Source organism: Acyrthosiphon pisum, chromosome A2, assembly GCF_005508785.2.
Source record: "Acyrthosiphon pisum isolate AL4f chromosome A2, pea_aphid_22Mar2018_4r6ur, whole genome shotgun sequence".
NCBI classification, from domain to species: Eukaryota; Metazoa; Arthropoda; class Insecta; order Hemiptera; family Aphididae; genus Acyrthosiphon; species Acyrthosiphon pisum.
The window spans coordinates 68,507,738-68,521,798 of record NC_042495.1 but is presented as its reverse complement, the minus strand read 5'-3'; the positions used below and the strand labels follow the sequence as shown (position 1 = coordinate 68,521,798).

Genomic DNA, 14,061 nt, shown 5'->3' with positions numbered 1-14,061 from the left:
CTGAGTTCCCCTACATTTTTTCGTCCGGTATTCGGTAAGTGTTCTCTGAATATATTAATATAATATAAACATGCATGATAGGTAACGCAATAATTTACTATTTTATTAAAATAAAAATGAATATTAGTTATTAAGATTATAACATAGTACTTATATTTTTTTTAAAAGTATTACAGAGATTCATCAATATTCAATTTACAGTATACATTAATTAAATAATTCTGTTGCAGAGTACCTATAATATTTTAATTTTAATTCAGAATGCATACATTTATACTATAGTAATTTGTTATATTTCGTATATCCGAAATCGTTAAATTATTTATTTAGTCCTCTGTACATATTTTCTCATCACTGATAAATTTTTATAGGTACAACCTTCTGACATGGTATATTAGTATCTATTCTGTTATAGGTACTAGGTAGGGGTACCATAACCAGTGTTACCAGCTCACAGATGTGTAGTTTTCTGGATGATCTGGACCAAGGTGGATTTATAAATTTATAAATCCACCTTGGTCTCGACGTTATGAGATCTGACCATAGATAATACAACAACTAGATAGCCGTCTCCTTATCATCGAAGTCGTCCGTCATTTAAAAGGCAGTCAATGCTTACAAAATAATATTATCACAGTATATATGTGTATGAATAAATGTAAAGTAAATGTAAACATTGCCTGCTTTATGAATGGCGGCCGACTTCAACATCGGTCTTAACTTTAGTATGCAATTTAAACATTTTGCGCCCCGGGGCAAAATTAAATTTGGCACTTCCATAAGGTAAGGAGCCTAACCACAGGAAATATGAGAGATACGTCTATATAAACCTACTTATATACCTATTAAATCATTTTTCCTCAAAAAACAACACGTATCCAGATATCATGAATAGTTTTTGGAGTCTTGTCACGAAATAATTTGCATTAACTTAATATTGCCTTAAAATAATTTCAATTTTATAAGTTTTAATATATCTTAAGGGAACAAATTGCTGACGACAAAATTCTGGAGCCCCCAAAATACTGGCGCCCGCGGGGTCGTTGTAGTCAGTGCCCCACCTTAAATGCGGCCCTGACTGTAATATAAAGACGGCTATCTAGTTGTTGCATAGACAATCGACCTATAAAGTAGTTTATAGGTCTATGAGTTGTTGTATATATCTATGGATCTGACGTTGTTTTTGTAATGTAATATTATTTTTGCTGCTGTTGTACTCACAAATGATGTTACTTTTTTTTATTAATAAAAATAAAAGAAGTTACCTTTAACAGATTGAGTTGTAGGTACTGTAGTTCAAGATACTTAAATACCTATACCTAATGATGTGCGGTTGTTTACAATGCAATATTTTTATTTATTATTATATCAATGGAGACACGATTCGTCCTTGGCTCTATTTTTATCAAATGATTTCAGAGCAGGTATACTTACTTATTTTTTCTTTTCATTTTGTGTGGTGATACGGATTACAGGCCGTCTATTTTCCACCACAGTAAGAAGATTAAACGGAACGTCTTCCGAAAAGTTTGTCTATCTCACATTGGTACTTATATATTGTTAGGTAATGCTATACTTTCAATGGTTTGTACGCTTTTAGTTTTTCTATACATTGGAGAAACTTCTGTATAGGACATACCAACAAAGGCATTATGTATGAAATAAATAATTCAATATTTTACAATATTTCTCGTTAATAGTTTAGTTGAAATATTCCATACGAAAATACAAACTGAAACATTAAAAATTATAATACTTTTGACACGACTAGTAAACGATAAAATAATAATTTGAGTTTTTTCCAAAACTTATTATTGGTAGATTATTAATTTGTAACTAACTATTATCGTCCGTAGTTAGCTGAATGATTCCAATAAAATATTTATTCTGTTGATCAATGGTTACTGGCAGATTGTTATACCTACAGTATGGATTTTGAAGCACTAAAAAACTATAGAAAAAGCATTAAAAATACGGCAAAAAGCTCTAATAATCCCGAGAATAATCCTTTAAAAAATTAACAGTCAAATTATTTTTACTATTGAAATTATGTTTATGTTGCTGTAATTTTTCTTTCAATGCTGTAAATTGTATAAATTGTTTTAGATAATTCCTAAAAATAAATAAATTAGTAGTAGGTTACTAAAATAATTATTTACAATTGCCGACGATCAGACAATTTATTATGTTTTAAATAATTAGTAAGCACACTAAAAGCTCTAAAAAGACAAAATAATAACAAAAAAGCATAAAATCCTAAATTAGAACAAAAAAACAAAATAAAATTACGTAAGTACCAACATTTGTTTTACGTTAGGTATGTGAATCACATTTATAGATAATAAAGCATCATTTATGTTTAACTGGTAGAAAAATCAGTAAATGGCATCAAAATCCGTACTCTAGTAATAACTAATCAGATAGGTAGGTATTCAACTAATTTATGAAAAAAACCACGTATTATAAATATTAAATAATAATAAACTTGTTAAAAAAAAAAAAATTACACTATCATATAATATTACTATATAGAGATGTTAGCCTGTTATTAAAATATAAGTGAATAGAAACAGTAAATCGGTTTGAAATGGTCTGTGATATAAAAAGCTTAACATTTTTATTGTGAATGTACTAGATAGTGAATAATAATATACGTAATGGCAAAAACTTTAAATTCCCTACGAATGGTATTTATTGAGTCGCAGAAAAATAACTAAAATTGTTATTTTTTATTTTAATAACTAATTATCTAAAAATGTGAACTCCAAATTGCTGTAAAAAAATGGTTTCTTGGTACATATAAATACATTATGTATTTTTGATAAAATTCAGTTGCTATAAGTATAAATTTTGATGAGTCTATTGAATCTTGTTAAAATTTTCAATATTTTTATTTTTTCCCAAACATGAGTTTTTTTTATCAACATTTACAGAAAGAAACTTAAAATGTTTAAACAATTTAATTGCTTATAGCCTTCGGACATAGTTTAAAATAAATTATTCTAATTAATATTTTAAAAATGTCGTCGTGTATAGAAAACGATATTTAAGTAAAAGTGGAATGATTTTAGTTTCTATGATTAATATTTTTTGAATTAGGTACAACAGTATAAAAATATTGGTTTAAAGTGAAATCGTTATTTTAAGTTTAAATTTTCAATTTTGCCAAAATGTTATCACCCTTAAAATTGTGGCTTTACGCTAAACTTTTATTTAAAATTCCAGTTAAAAAATATATGAGGATTATTGTATAACATTTTTAAGTCTTAAATATTTAAATTAAAAAATGTATAAATTTTGGATTAGAAAAAAACTTGAATTTTGTTTTCGTTGATTATTTTTAAAAGTAGTGGACATTTTTACTTTTGATCCTTAAATGTTTAAAATATCAGATGGTTGTTAAGTTAAAATATATACAGAATTAAAAATATAGAAAACATGAACATTTCTATGATTTATGAATATTTTCACGCAATTGTAATCTATAATTAGTAATAATAATAATTATCATAATTATATACAAAAGAAGGCCAATATTTAAGATAAAGTAAGTACAACTGATATTTTAATTGTAGATGCGTAAAATCGATTATTTATAAAATATGGTCTAATTTAAGAAGCATTATGAATTGTTGCCATTTAATACTGCTTGTGTTATTGTGTCTAAGTATAGTATCTAATTTAACGGTATAAAAATGTGTTCTGTCTATATAGTAACGCTTTTAGAAAATATGTTCATGGCCATAGATTAATAATTAATTAAATTGTTTTAGATTTATAAGTTTCACTTATATTTCTTTCACACTTATTCGACATATATATTATAGTTGACAAGGCAACTACGGCCTACGGTTCGATAAAAGTGTTCAAATTAAACCCGCAACGTTATTATACGAATAAAATTTGTTGGAATTCGTTCCTTGTGGAAACAGATAAGATGCGCGCATTAGTGTCACCGCATGTTTATTTAAATACTCTCCAACAGACCGTTAAATCATTAGCACAACCACAAGGTAATTAATATTTATTATTCCTCTACTGACTGCAGTATGCCACTATATAGACAGTATAGGTAGTCTATATAATAGTATAATTATAGTTGTACTGCACTTGTACGTGTGGCTCAGTCACGATGTCGCTTCTCAAGTGTAATGTTGTGCTCCTAAGGTAGTGAACCTTTCGATCGTCGTCTGTGTTTACCGGCCAGTTTGAATTTTATTTTTTTATTTTTTTTTCAGTTTGATGGCCGTGACAAGTGGCGCTGTTAATTATAATGGCGCGTCGATCAGGGAAGTAGCCGACGACGTGATGGTTCACGGCGAAGGGCCGTTTTGGGATTCTGAAAACAACGTCTTGTATTTTGTCGACATTTCACAGCATCGCGTTTACAGATTTTACGAAAACCGTTTGGAACATGTTCAATTAGGTAGGTATCTATATTATTACCTACATATAAGTTTTTTTGATTTTATCGTGCACTTGATTTATTGTATATTTTAATCCTATTAGACGGCGATGTGGGTTTTGTGATCCCGGTTCACGGACAACAAGGTCTGTTTGTCATCGGACTGGGTACGACGTTGGCTACTCTCCGGTGGAATCTCAACGAGAGCACTAACAAAGTCGTTAAGCTGACCACCGTTGACAACAATAAACCAGGCAACAGATGGAATGACGCAAAAGCGGACACTAACGGGTACTTGTGGGCTGGTAAGTAAACATAATATTTATAATCTGCAGTATATAATATTATTATTGTACCTATATAATAAGTAGAGAGGAATTTTAAATGCACCAAACAAAAATTAGTGTAATATTTTAAATTGAATATTCCATTTTTATTACCAAATTTTTTGTTCCTAAAAACAATCGTAATCCCACGGGATCATTATGTACGTTGTCATTTTCTAAATGAGAAATAAAGTGAAACAAAAACTGTGTCAGGTACCATGGGATTCGAGGACGCCGCTGGAAATATCCCACCGGGGCGTGGGACTTTGTACAAGCTAAACGACACCAGTTGTTTCAAAAGCCTCGAACCCGTCTTACCGGGCGTTTCTGTTTCCAACGGGCTTGCGTGGAACGATGGCAATACAAAGATGTATTACATAGATTCGCCGACCAAGCAAATAGCGGTTTTCAACTACAATCCTGTTACGGCTTCTATTTGTAATGGTTTTGTTCGCATTAATATTACTATGTTTTTTCGTCCAAAACTAATGTCTGACAACACGATTTCAATTTCCTAACAGCGAACCGCAAAACGTTCTACGATTTCAAGACTGATAACATACCGGGCGTCCCGGACGGTATGACGATCGACGCCAACGGTGATCTCTGGATTGCTAATTACGATGGTGCTCAGGTAAATTTCTCGATTTGTTTGGTGTTTAAAATATTTTTATCACAACTTTCTAAACGAATGAGGTAGGTGCTGCATGTGAGTGGAACCAGTGCAAAGTTGTTGGGCAAGTTGAAGATCCCCGCCGAAAAGGTTTCATCTGTCACGTTTGGTGGACCTCAGTTGGACAAACTGTACGTAACGACAATTAGTCGTGGAGTGACACCAGAAAAATTCAATGAGTATCCGTTGACGGGAAAGGTATTAGAGGTTTCTGGTCTCGGAGTCAGAGGCACAAAGAATAATCGAATACGTGAAAAATGTTTTCGACAGCTGTAAATGTTTACTATCGTAAGCTAAAAAGTAATTTGTGTTTTTCTACGAAATGACATGTCCTGACCTCCTTGTACAAAAAACAATTCGTAATAATTGTAACGTAATTTAGTAAATATTTAATTGTATTTTAATTATTGTCTTTGTGATTTTGTCCGTGACTTTTATGATTGTAGTATAATTGTAATACTTGCTTGCATTGTCACCGTCTTAATGTATATAATATGTACCTACTTTGTTATACACTTATACATAAATTAAAACATTATATTCAACTACGTATTTGATAATGTATGTGTTTTCTAATAGATAATATTCCTCTTGTAGGAACATTTTGTGTATTGTCATATTAAAATAATAAAAAAATATACCTATTCGAGTAATTAGAGGTAGGTACACATAATTTAATATTAATAATATAATATGCATATAATTACTTTGTTTAAATTCGAGTTGTTTCAAATCCATTTGTGAATGTTTTTATCTAGTAAGATAATGGTTGATAAAATAATTTTTGACTTATTCACAAAACTATAGAAGTATATGTATTTTTAAAGTTAATATTATATTAACAATTTAAGTGTTCAATATACATGCAAATTAATAAACTATGATGTGTTATGATTTATGTGCGTATAAAGAAAATTAGAAAAAAGTATATATAAAAACAAAAGAATAAACAATTATATTTTTATAATACACTATAATGACGTGTAATCATTTCAACAACAGATAGAGGTAATACGTCATTTAGGTTAGTTTTATAGCAAATAGAAATACATTTTGGTAATACAAATGTATTCATTATTTTTATTATTTTTTTTTATTAATTAATCTTTACCTTCGGAAGCAGGGGTTTTATACATTACATTTGATTTATTTATGATAACGATTCGATAACAATAATACAAAGGGGACTTATAAATATTTGCTTATGTCTCTGTTAAATGTGATTCGACACTCCTGAGGAATGACACTACGTTTCCTAGCTGGCTGGCAGTCGGGTCCGATTATTTTATAATATAGTACGTTAAGTTTTTTCCTTCTTTTGATCTTTTTAATTCTTATTTATAATTCTGTATTGGTTTATTATATGTTTATATATCAATCAATTGTCGATAAATGTCTGAATATTTTGATATATTATATGATGTACATTTTATAATACTTGATAATATCTGCACCATGTACATTAATCAAAATATTCGATATTATATTTACAAAGATTCAGAAATTGAACTCAAAGTCGTGCAAACCTACAACCGATCAATGAACTTAGCATAATGTCATCCAATAACCCCATTGTTAGTCCACCCTAAAAATACATTATTGCAGAAGAGTTTTCTTATACTCTTAAATGTAACTTATGCAATTAATAATTATGTAAACTAACTTTAGGAGCTCCGTCAACGGACGGTTTCCCTTCACTTGTTTGCACATGCTTTATGCCCTTGTACCTATCACGTACATAACATATTAATATATTATAATATACAATGTCTTATACAAATTATATATTTCTAAAAAAAGGATTTAGATAAACGTAGGACACACAGAAAAAAGTAATTCTTGATTTTTATTTGAATACTAAACATTAGTCATTTTCATTCGCTATAGAAATAATTTTGAGTTTTTTATAATATTCGCTATAATCAATACTGTTGCTTTGAACAATAATTTAAAAACAGCGGATTGCTGAAGATTGATGATTTTTTTATGAGACTTTCACAATACATTCGTTTCATTCGTGTACCTATATAGTTGATAATGCAAATTTTACTTGGGAAAAAGAAATAACGGAGGAACTCGTATAAATTGTAAAAAAGGGCTTATCGAATTCGGTTGTGAATATTTTCTATAAACCAATTGTTGTTGAATATAATAAATATTTTATTTTTTAAGTTGAAAAAGGTAGACAGTCTATAAACATACACGTACACGTGTAACTAAACTCCTAAAAGAAAAAGTCCGACATATTATATAGGTATTATTAATACATACAACTTTGTCAAGATTAAGCAAATTTATAATAGAAATATGTCTTGTGAACATTTTACAGATATGATGACATTAACATTTTGACGGTTACGGTCTAATTTCGTTAACTTAAAAAATCCGTAAGTATCACGAGATCTTCGTTCAAACACCAGGGGCCTGGTCATGCATCATTTCTTATAATATTAGTTGTCTAACTAAAGCTAATCCCTCTTTACCATATTACCATCAGCACTTGTGACACATTCATAATTTATTTAAAAGTTAAGGATTTCATATTTTGATCCCCTAAATTCCTTTAAAAAAGGAATACATGCCTATTCTTAGTTTAAATTAAATTTTTATTTTCATGGCCGAATATTATAGTTAGGTACATACTATGAGTAGGTATAGGTAGTCACTAATAGGCACCTATACTAGAATTAAGTGAATTTATTTTAATTTCATATCTAGTTAGTTATTGTCTGGTATATATTATGTATTATATAGTTTTTTAGATTTTTCTTTCATAAGGCATATACCGTCTCTGCCATTGCTCTTTTCCGCCAATTTAAAAAAAGCTAGATTTTCGTTTCCGGCAGTATACCTGCTTTGGTAAAATTATTATCCTTATATTCCATAATAAGATTCCATTATAAAGCATTTTGAATTCGCAAGTACTCATACATATGTGCGTAATAAATAACCAGTTTTAGAATTTATATAGAATGTTGAAAATTGTATTAAAAAAAAAAAATTGATGATTATTAAGGTATATTTAAATTTGAAATTATAGAGTTTTAACTTGAAATATTGTACATAGTTTATTTGATAATGTTTAGTATAAAAAATATAATAAAAAACAATAGGTAAATCAAATTAAAAAAAAACTCATTATACATAGGTACTTAATTACTTATTTCAAAATGATTTTCGATTATTCATTTAAGTTTGTTAATTGTGTCTAAAACTTAATAAGTCTGATACATGCATAATAAAGCTATTAGACTGGTCTTATATTAAATGTTATATGTATACCTATACATTATACTTTTTAGTTTATTTATTTTACGGTATAGATTCGATTTAAAAATGTTTTAAGTATATCGAAGCTACGATTTTAATATTGCAGAAAACAAACTTGTTGATTTATACAGATGTATGTATAATTCTAACTATTCAAGGTTATATTATATCACAGGTACTTTAAGTACCAGATTAAATATGTGGTTTCCAACCATTAAGTTTGAGGATTCTCTGGATTCTTGCTCGTCAACACCACAGAGTACAATGTCTTCTGCTGTAATAATTAGGCCAATATTATCTCCCTCTTTCATTACCTCTGCCATTATATTCCATAGTGCCATGCCTTTCTTCCATAGTTCCGATTATTATTATATCATTTACATATACGAATTAATCATATATAACATACACTCACTCAGTTGAGGACTTTGTTGTTCTCATCCGTGGCGCATTATATCCTTATATCTATACGAAGTCTATAGTGCCAAATTGAATAATGTCACTGAAATTGTTTGTTTCTATAACAGTGCTCCCCGTATTTCAAACAACGTGGATATACCTAACTATGTTTATTGACTTGACTATCGACTGTGGGTTCTTAAGTTGCATATAACCACACCGTCAAAGTGAGATTTATCGGAATAACTAAGTGCATAAGAACTTGTCCCCCAGCTCTTCCTAAATCAAGTAGTGTTTGTACTATCAAGGCCTATTTAGTATATTGCACCCTGGGACAATAAGTAAAATAATTATAAAAATAAAAATTTGGTTTTCTTGCAAAAATGTATGGCATACTTGTAAAGTTGTATATTAATATATTATAAAATATAATTAATTGTATTTTGTACATCGGTACTTCGTATTATAATTTATTGCCTGATCTTAATTTAGAGTAATTATTGTAACTTTTATCCAGTCAATAGTCATACATATAAACGAGAATATAGTAAAATAACTATTTTATTATTTTATTATTTTGAACTAATATTTTTTCTACAAAAGCAAAATTACTCGAATTTTTCTTGTATTTGCGGTTTCTATTTTTTCACAATTTGTCGGTTGCCGAAAATGAGATCATCTGTTATTGGCTTATACTTTTTTGAATCTATTTTGATATAGTTTTCTAACTATTCTTTTCTCAACTTATTAAATTTATCTCTGTAATTTCTTTAAATTTACTCGGAATAACATTTTGTGCTCTGTACTTAGTAATGCAACACCATTGTAGTTCTATTTCTGTTTGTATCATCAAATTGTAAAATTATTTTTAATACTCTCAGTAATTAGTATACTGTAAATGTAATTACTACATATTATATTCCTACATTTTTATTCGTGATTCTATTGCAAGCTTAAAAACTACCTTGGAATTATATGACTTGCGGTATGGACACGATTATTGAGATTATTTTTACACATTAAAACATTTATAAACTATTAAAATATATGATTCGAACAAACTCATAATATTTATAAGTATATAATCACGACGTTGTGTTTTTTGATTATAATAAATTATATAATATACCTACCTACCATATTTCTACTAAATAGTTTGATTTATTAAAACAATCTAATTTAAATATTATACTGGACGGTGTAACACGGATATATTATATTATAATTAGATTTATCACGGTCATATTATATTTATACTGCAGTGGTGTATGACCTCGAGTGATAATTATTATTATCCACTGACAAGCACAATGAATATAATATTATTATTAAGTAAGAACAGAATAATTACCTACCTACTTTAAACGCCAAACCTTTTATTACTACCTATTAGAATTTTATTATTATTACCATTTTATAGTTTCGTATTTTGCGTGTGTAATAAAAACGAAAATACGGTTGATTTTACACGCTTAAGTCACCGTAAGTATTTCTTCGAGTAAAAATCTTTAAACCGTGACGACGGAAACATTAGCGACTACCGCAGGGCACACGTCGATACGGCATTATCGCAATGGATTTAAAATATTTTTGGACCGCGATCGAAGCGGACATCGGAAATCCATTACAGTTCGTGGCGAGAAGAGCTGATAATATTATAAGATGTTAAAATGTTAAAATGCAACGAGGCGGGCAGCCTTAAATTTCGGAGACAAAAAATATTATCGCATTGTAATGAAACACTACAAAATGTCAGGGCAAGCGTCTACGATTTTCAGCTATGTCTCAATACAATATATTATATAATATTATTGTCTGCAACGGCACGCGGTCTCTCTGTATAGTAATCTGATGATCTTCAAATATATTGCTGCTAGACGGTACTATTACACGCATCGCGACTGCAGCCGATTGCTGTCACGTAAATCGGGTAAACAATTTATATATATATATTAGTATATTACCTAGGTACATATAATAGGTATTATGGCAAAAACGAGGTCCGGGCGGACGTGACCATGGTCAGCGCGAGAACCATCCACCTCTTACCAGTTTACCGGTAATCCCGTTTGCGCAGCTATTATGTTATATACAACGCATTCGACGCAATTCGTTTACTATTTTTTACGTGCTCGTCGGAAACGGATGTACTCATAGCCACACAGAGGATATTATTGTCTTGCGTTCCGGACAACGGTCGACGATCGCCATTTCCGGGCTTCCACGGCCATCCGTCCAATATTCGCGAAATCCGTTCAAAGTTTTCGATCTGCCGTAAAAAAAATGTTGGGGGCGGTGGTGGAAATAGGTTACCGCTCTGCTGTACAGTTGTAAGTGTCGAGTGTGCCTCGTCATTAGATAAGTCACTGTAATGCGCTTGTTCAATTTGAATTCAATAATATGATAAGTCATTGCATAGGCATGAAAAATGGTTCTGACCGAATAGGGTCGTCGGCCTATCATGTAATTAAATATATTTAATTATATTATTACTATTAAAGTAGTTTGTTTTACTATTTTAGTAATACGGGTTGAAATTAATAATACAGGTAATAATTAATTTTAGCTTAAAGCGTAGTTGCATTTGAAAACGTCATTGTGCGTATGGAAATATAATGATATACCTACGTTAAAAGTTACAAGTTTCTGTATGTGCGAATAATATTCTTGAATTACAACAAAATAACCAAAATTATAATTCTTCGTTTGAATATCAAATTTCATCCAAATTCGAACTTAAAATGTCTATAATAAAAAGTGGTTACTTATTTATTTTTAGATTTTTTTTATGCCAGTATAAACTATACTTATGGGTTATCAGGAACATTGTATTACATTTTAAAGCCTTAGATATGAAAATTTAACATATTTTACATTAACATTTTCAATTACAAAATAATTTGCAAATTCTCAACATTTTGAGATTTTCAAGATTTTGACGTTTTTCTTTAATTTTTTTTTTTTTTGTTTTTCCCAATTATTCTCATATTAGAATTCTAATGTACTGGAAAATTTTACCTTTGACCTCTTCAAAGTACCTACTAACTAGATTCAATTTGCTACCAGAATCTACCTTTAAAGTGGAAGATATAAAAATGTTTATGAACTACGAACAGCAGTGTCACGTAGTCACCCCCTATGATGGCACTATACAGTAGAACTGATTGATTTGTCTACACACTTAGACAGTGGTCATCGCAATAAAAAGGCCAACCCGCGTTTAGTCTTGGAATATGATGGGTATTATAATATTATAATTTATGCATGGCTAATTATACATGGCCATTGGCTAAATCGGCATGATATAATTGGCTGTTGTTCGCAGTGATGGATCTGAAGTTAACAGGAGTGATGAATTAGTATCATATGTGTAGGTACTTCCAAGTCGGTAACTAAAAACAAATTTTGGAGTATAATTTTAGATTCTGAGTGGAACGATGAATGTATTGATTTTACAATGATGTGTGTTTTTTAATTTTTTTATTATTGTGTCTGTCATCACGGTTTGGGGCAGTAAAACTGTTTCGATTTTCTTCAACAGTATCTTGTTTGATGGGAAAGTGAATCTAGTTGGTGCATTTGGGAGGTCAAAATTTGAAATTTCCAATAGTTTTCAAAAGCGCCGTGAAAAACAAAAAAAAAATTAAGGAAAAACGGGAATTTTTACGCAAAATCTGTTTTCGAGAAAATTGATTTTGGTTTTTGGTGTAACTTTAAAACGAATGACTGTAGATACATGAAATTTTCACTGGTTGTTTATATTTCCATTTTCTATACATGATACATTTTTCAAAATATTTTGATTTGTTTTGAGCTGTTTACGGACAATTTCAGTTTACAATTTAATTAGTTTTTTTTCCTATGAATGTCAATAAAACATTATTTGTTGAGTAAAAATACTTGAAAATTTAATACAAGGACTCCTACTATATTGTTACAATGACATTTGGAAAAATATTAAAAATCCTTTAGTCACAAGTTTTTTTAATTAGCATTTAAAGTTTAAAAATGACAAAATATGGAAATTCACGAAAATTACCTATTATTTTGAGTTTATAATCGTAAAAATTTTCTTTTAGATCTAAGGGTTTAAAATGTAATACAAGATTCCTAAAAGGATAATCTACATTTATCAAAAAAAAATGTCTATAAGAAACTCAAATTAAATTTTTATGAGCGTTTGAAATTCATATTTTTACAACATTTGATATTTGCTCGATTTCTCATGAGACGATTTTCTTATTTTGTTGTAATTAAAAAACGAATGACTGTAGAAACTTGAAAATTTCATTGAATGTTTATATTAGTATTTTATATATACGATAAAATTTTTAAAATAATTTGACTCTTTTTGAGCTGTTTACGGACATTGTAAGTTTTCAATTTTTTTAGTTTTTTTTTCCATAAATATCAATTAAGTTTTATCTATTGAGCCAAAAAGTGTAAAAAATTAATACAGGGCTCCTGATACATTGTTACAATAGCAGTTGAAAAATATTAAAAATACATAGGCACAATTATTTTTTATAAGCATTTGAAGTTGAAATTTTGACAAAATTTATCAAATTTAAAATTGAATAATTATTTTGTAGTTAAAAATTTATAAAATCTTCAACTTTTATATCTAAGCAGGATTGAAAATTTAAAACAAGATTCCACGTAAATATTTAATTCTGTTACCAAAAATTCTAAGAAATACATAAGCACAGTTTATTTTTATAGTAATTTTAAGTTCAAATTTGGACGAAATTACATATTAAAAAACCTGGAATAACTATTTTAGTTATTTTGTTGTGATTGTAATGATTGTATAATATTATTTGTGGGTACTTGAAACTTCTAAAGTATACTATTATATATCTATGATAGTACCACGGTTTGTTGTTAATGTATAACGCGTTACCTGATGAATATATTGTGATATGATTAATTTGGAATTTATTATTAATAACTGTTATAGGTCAATTTTTTTTTAATACTATTGATAA

General features: G+C 29.0%; 1 protein-coding gene across 1 annotated transcript; it reads left to right on the top strand.

Annotated features, from left to right (window-relative positions):
• LOC100165771 (regucalcin-like) lies at nt 1-5,956 on the top strand (the record flags this gene model as incomplete). The annotated part of the gene is given in 6 exon segments (NM_001326651.1): nt 1-34; nt 4,239-4,426; nt 4,510-4,710; nt 4,945-5,169; nt 5,253-5,365; nt 5,432-5,956. Coding segments are annotated over 5 exon segments (942 nt in total). The 3' UTR covers nt 5,651-5,956.
• Between the last annotated feature and the right edge of the window lie 8,105 nt (nt 5,957-14,061).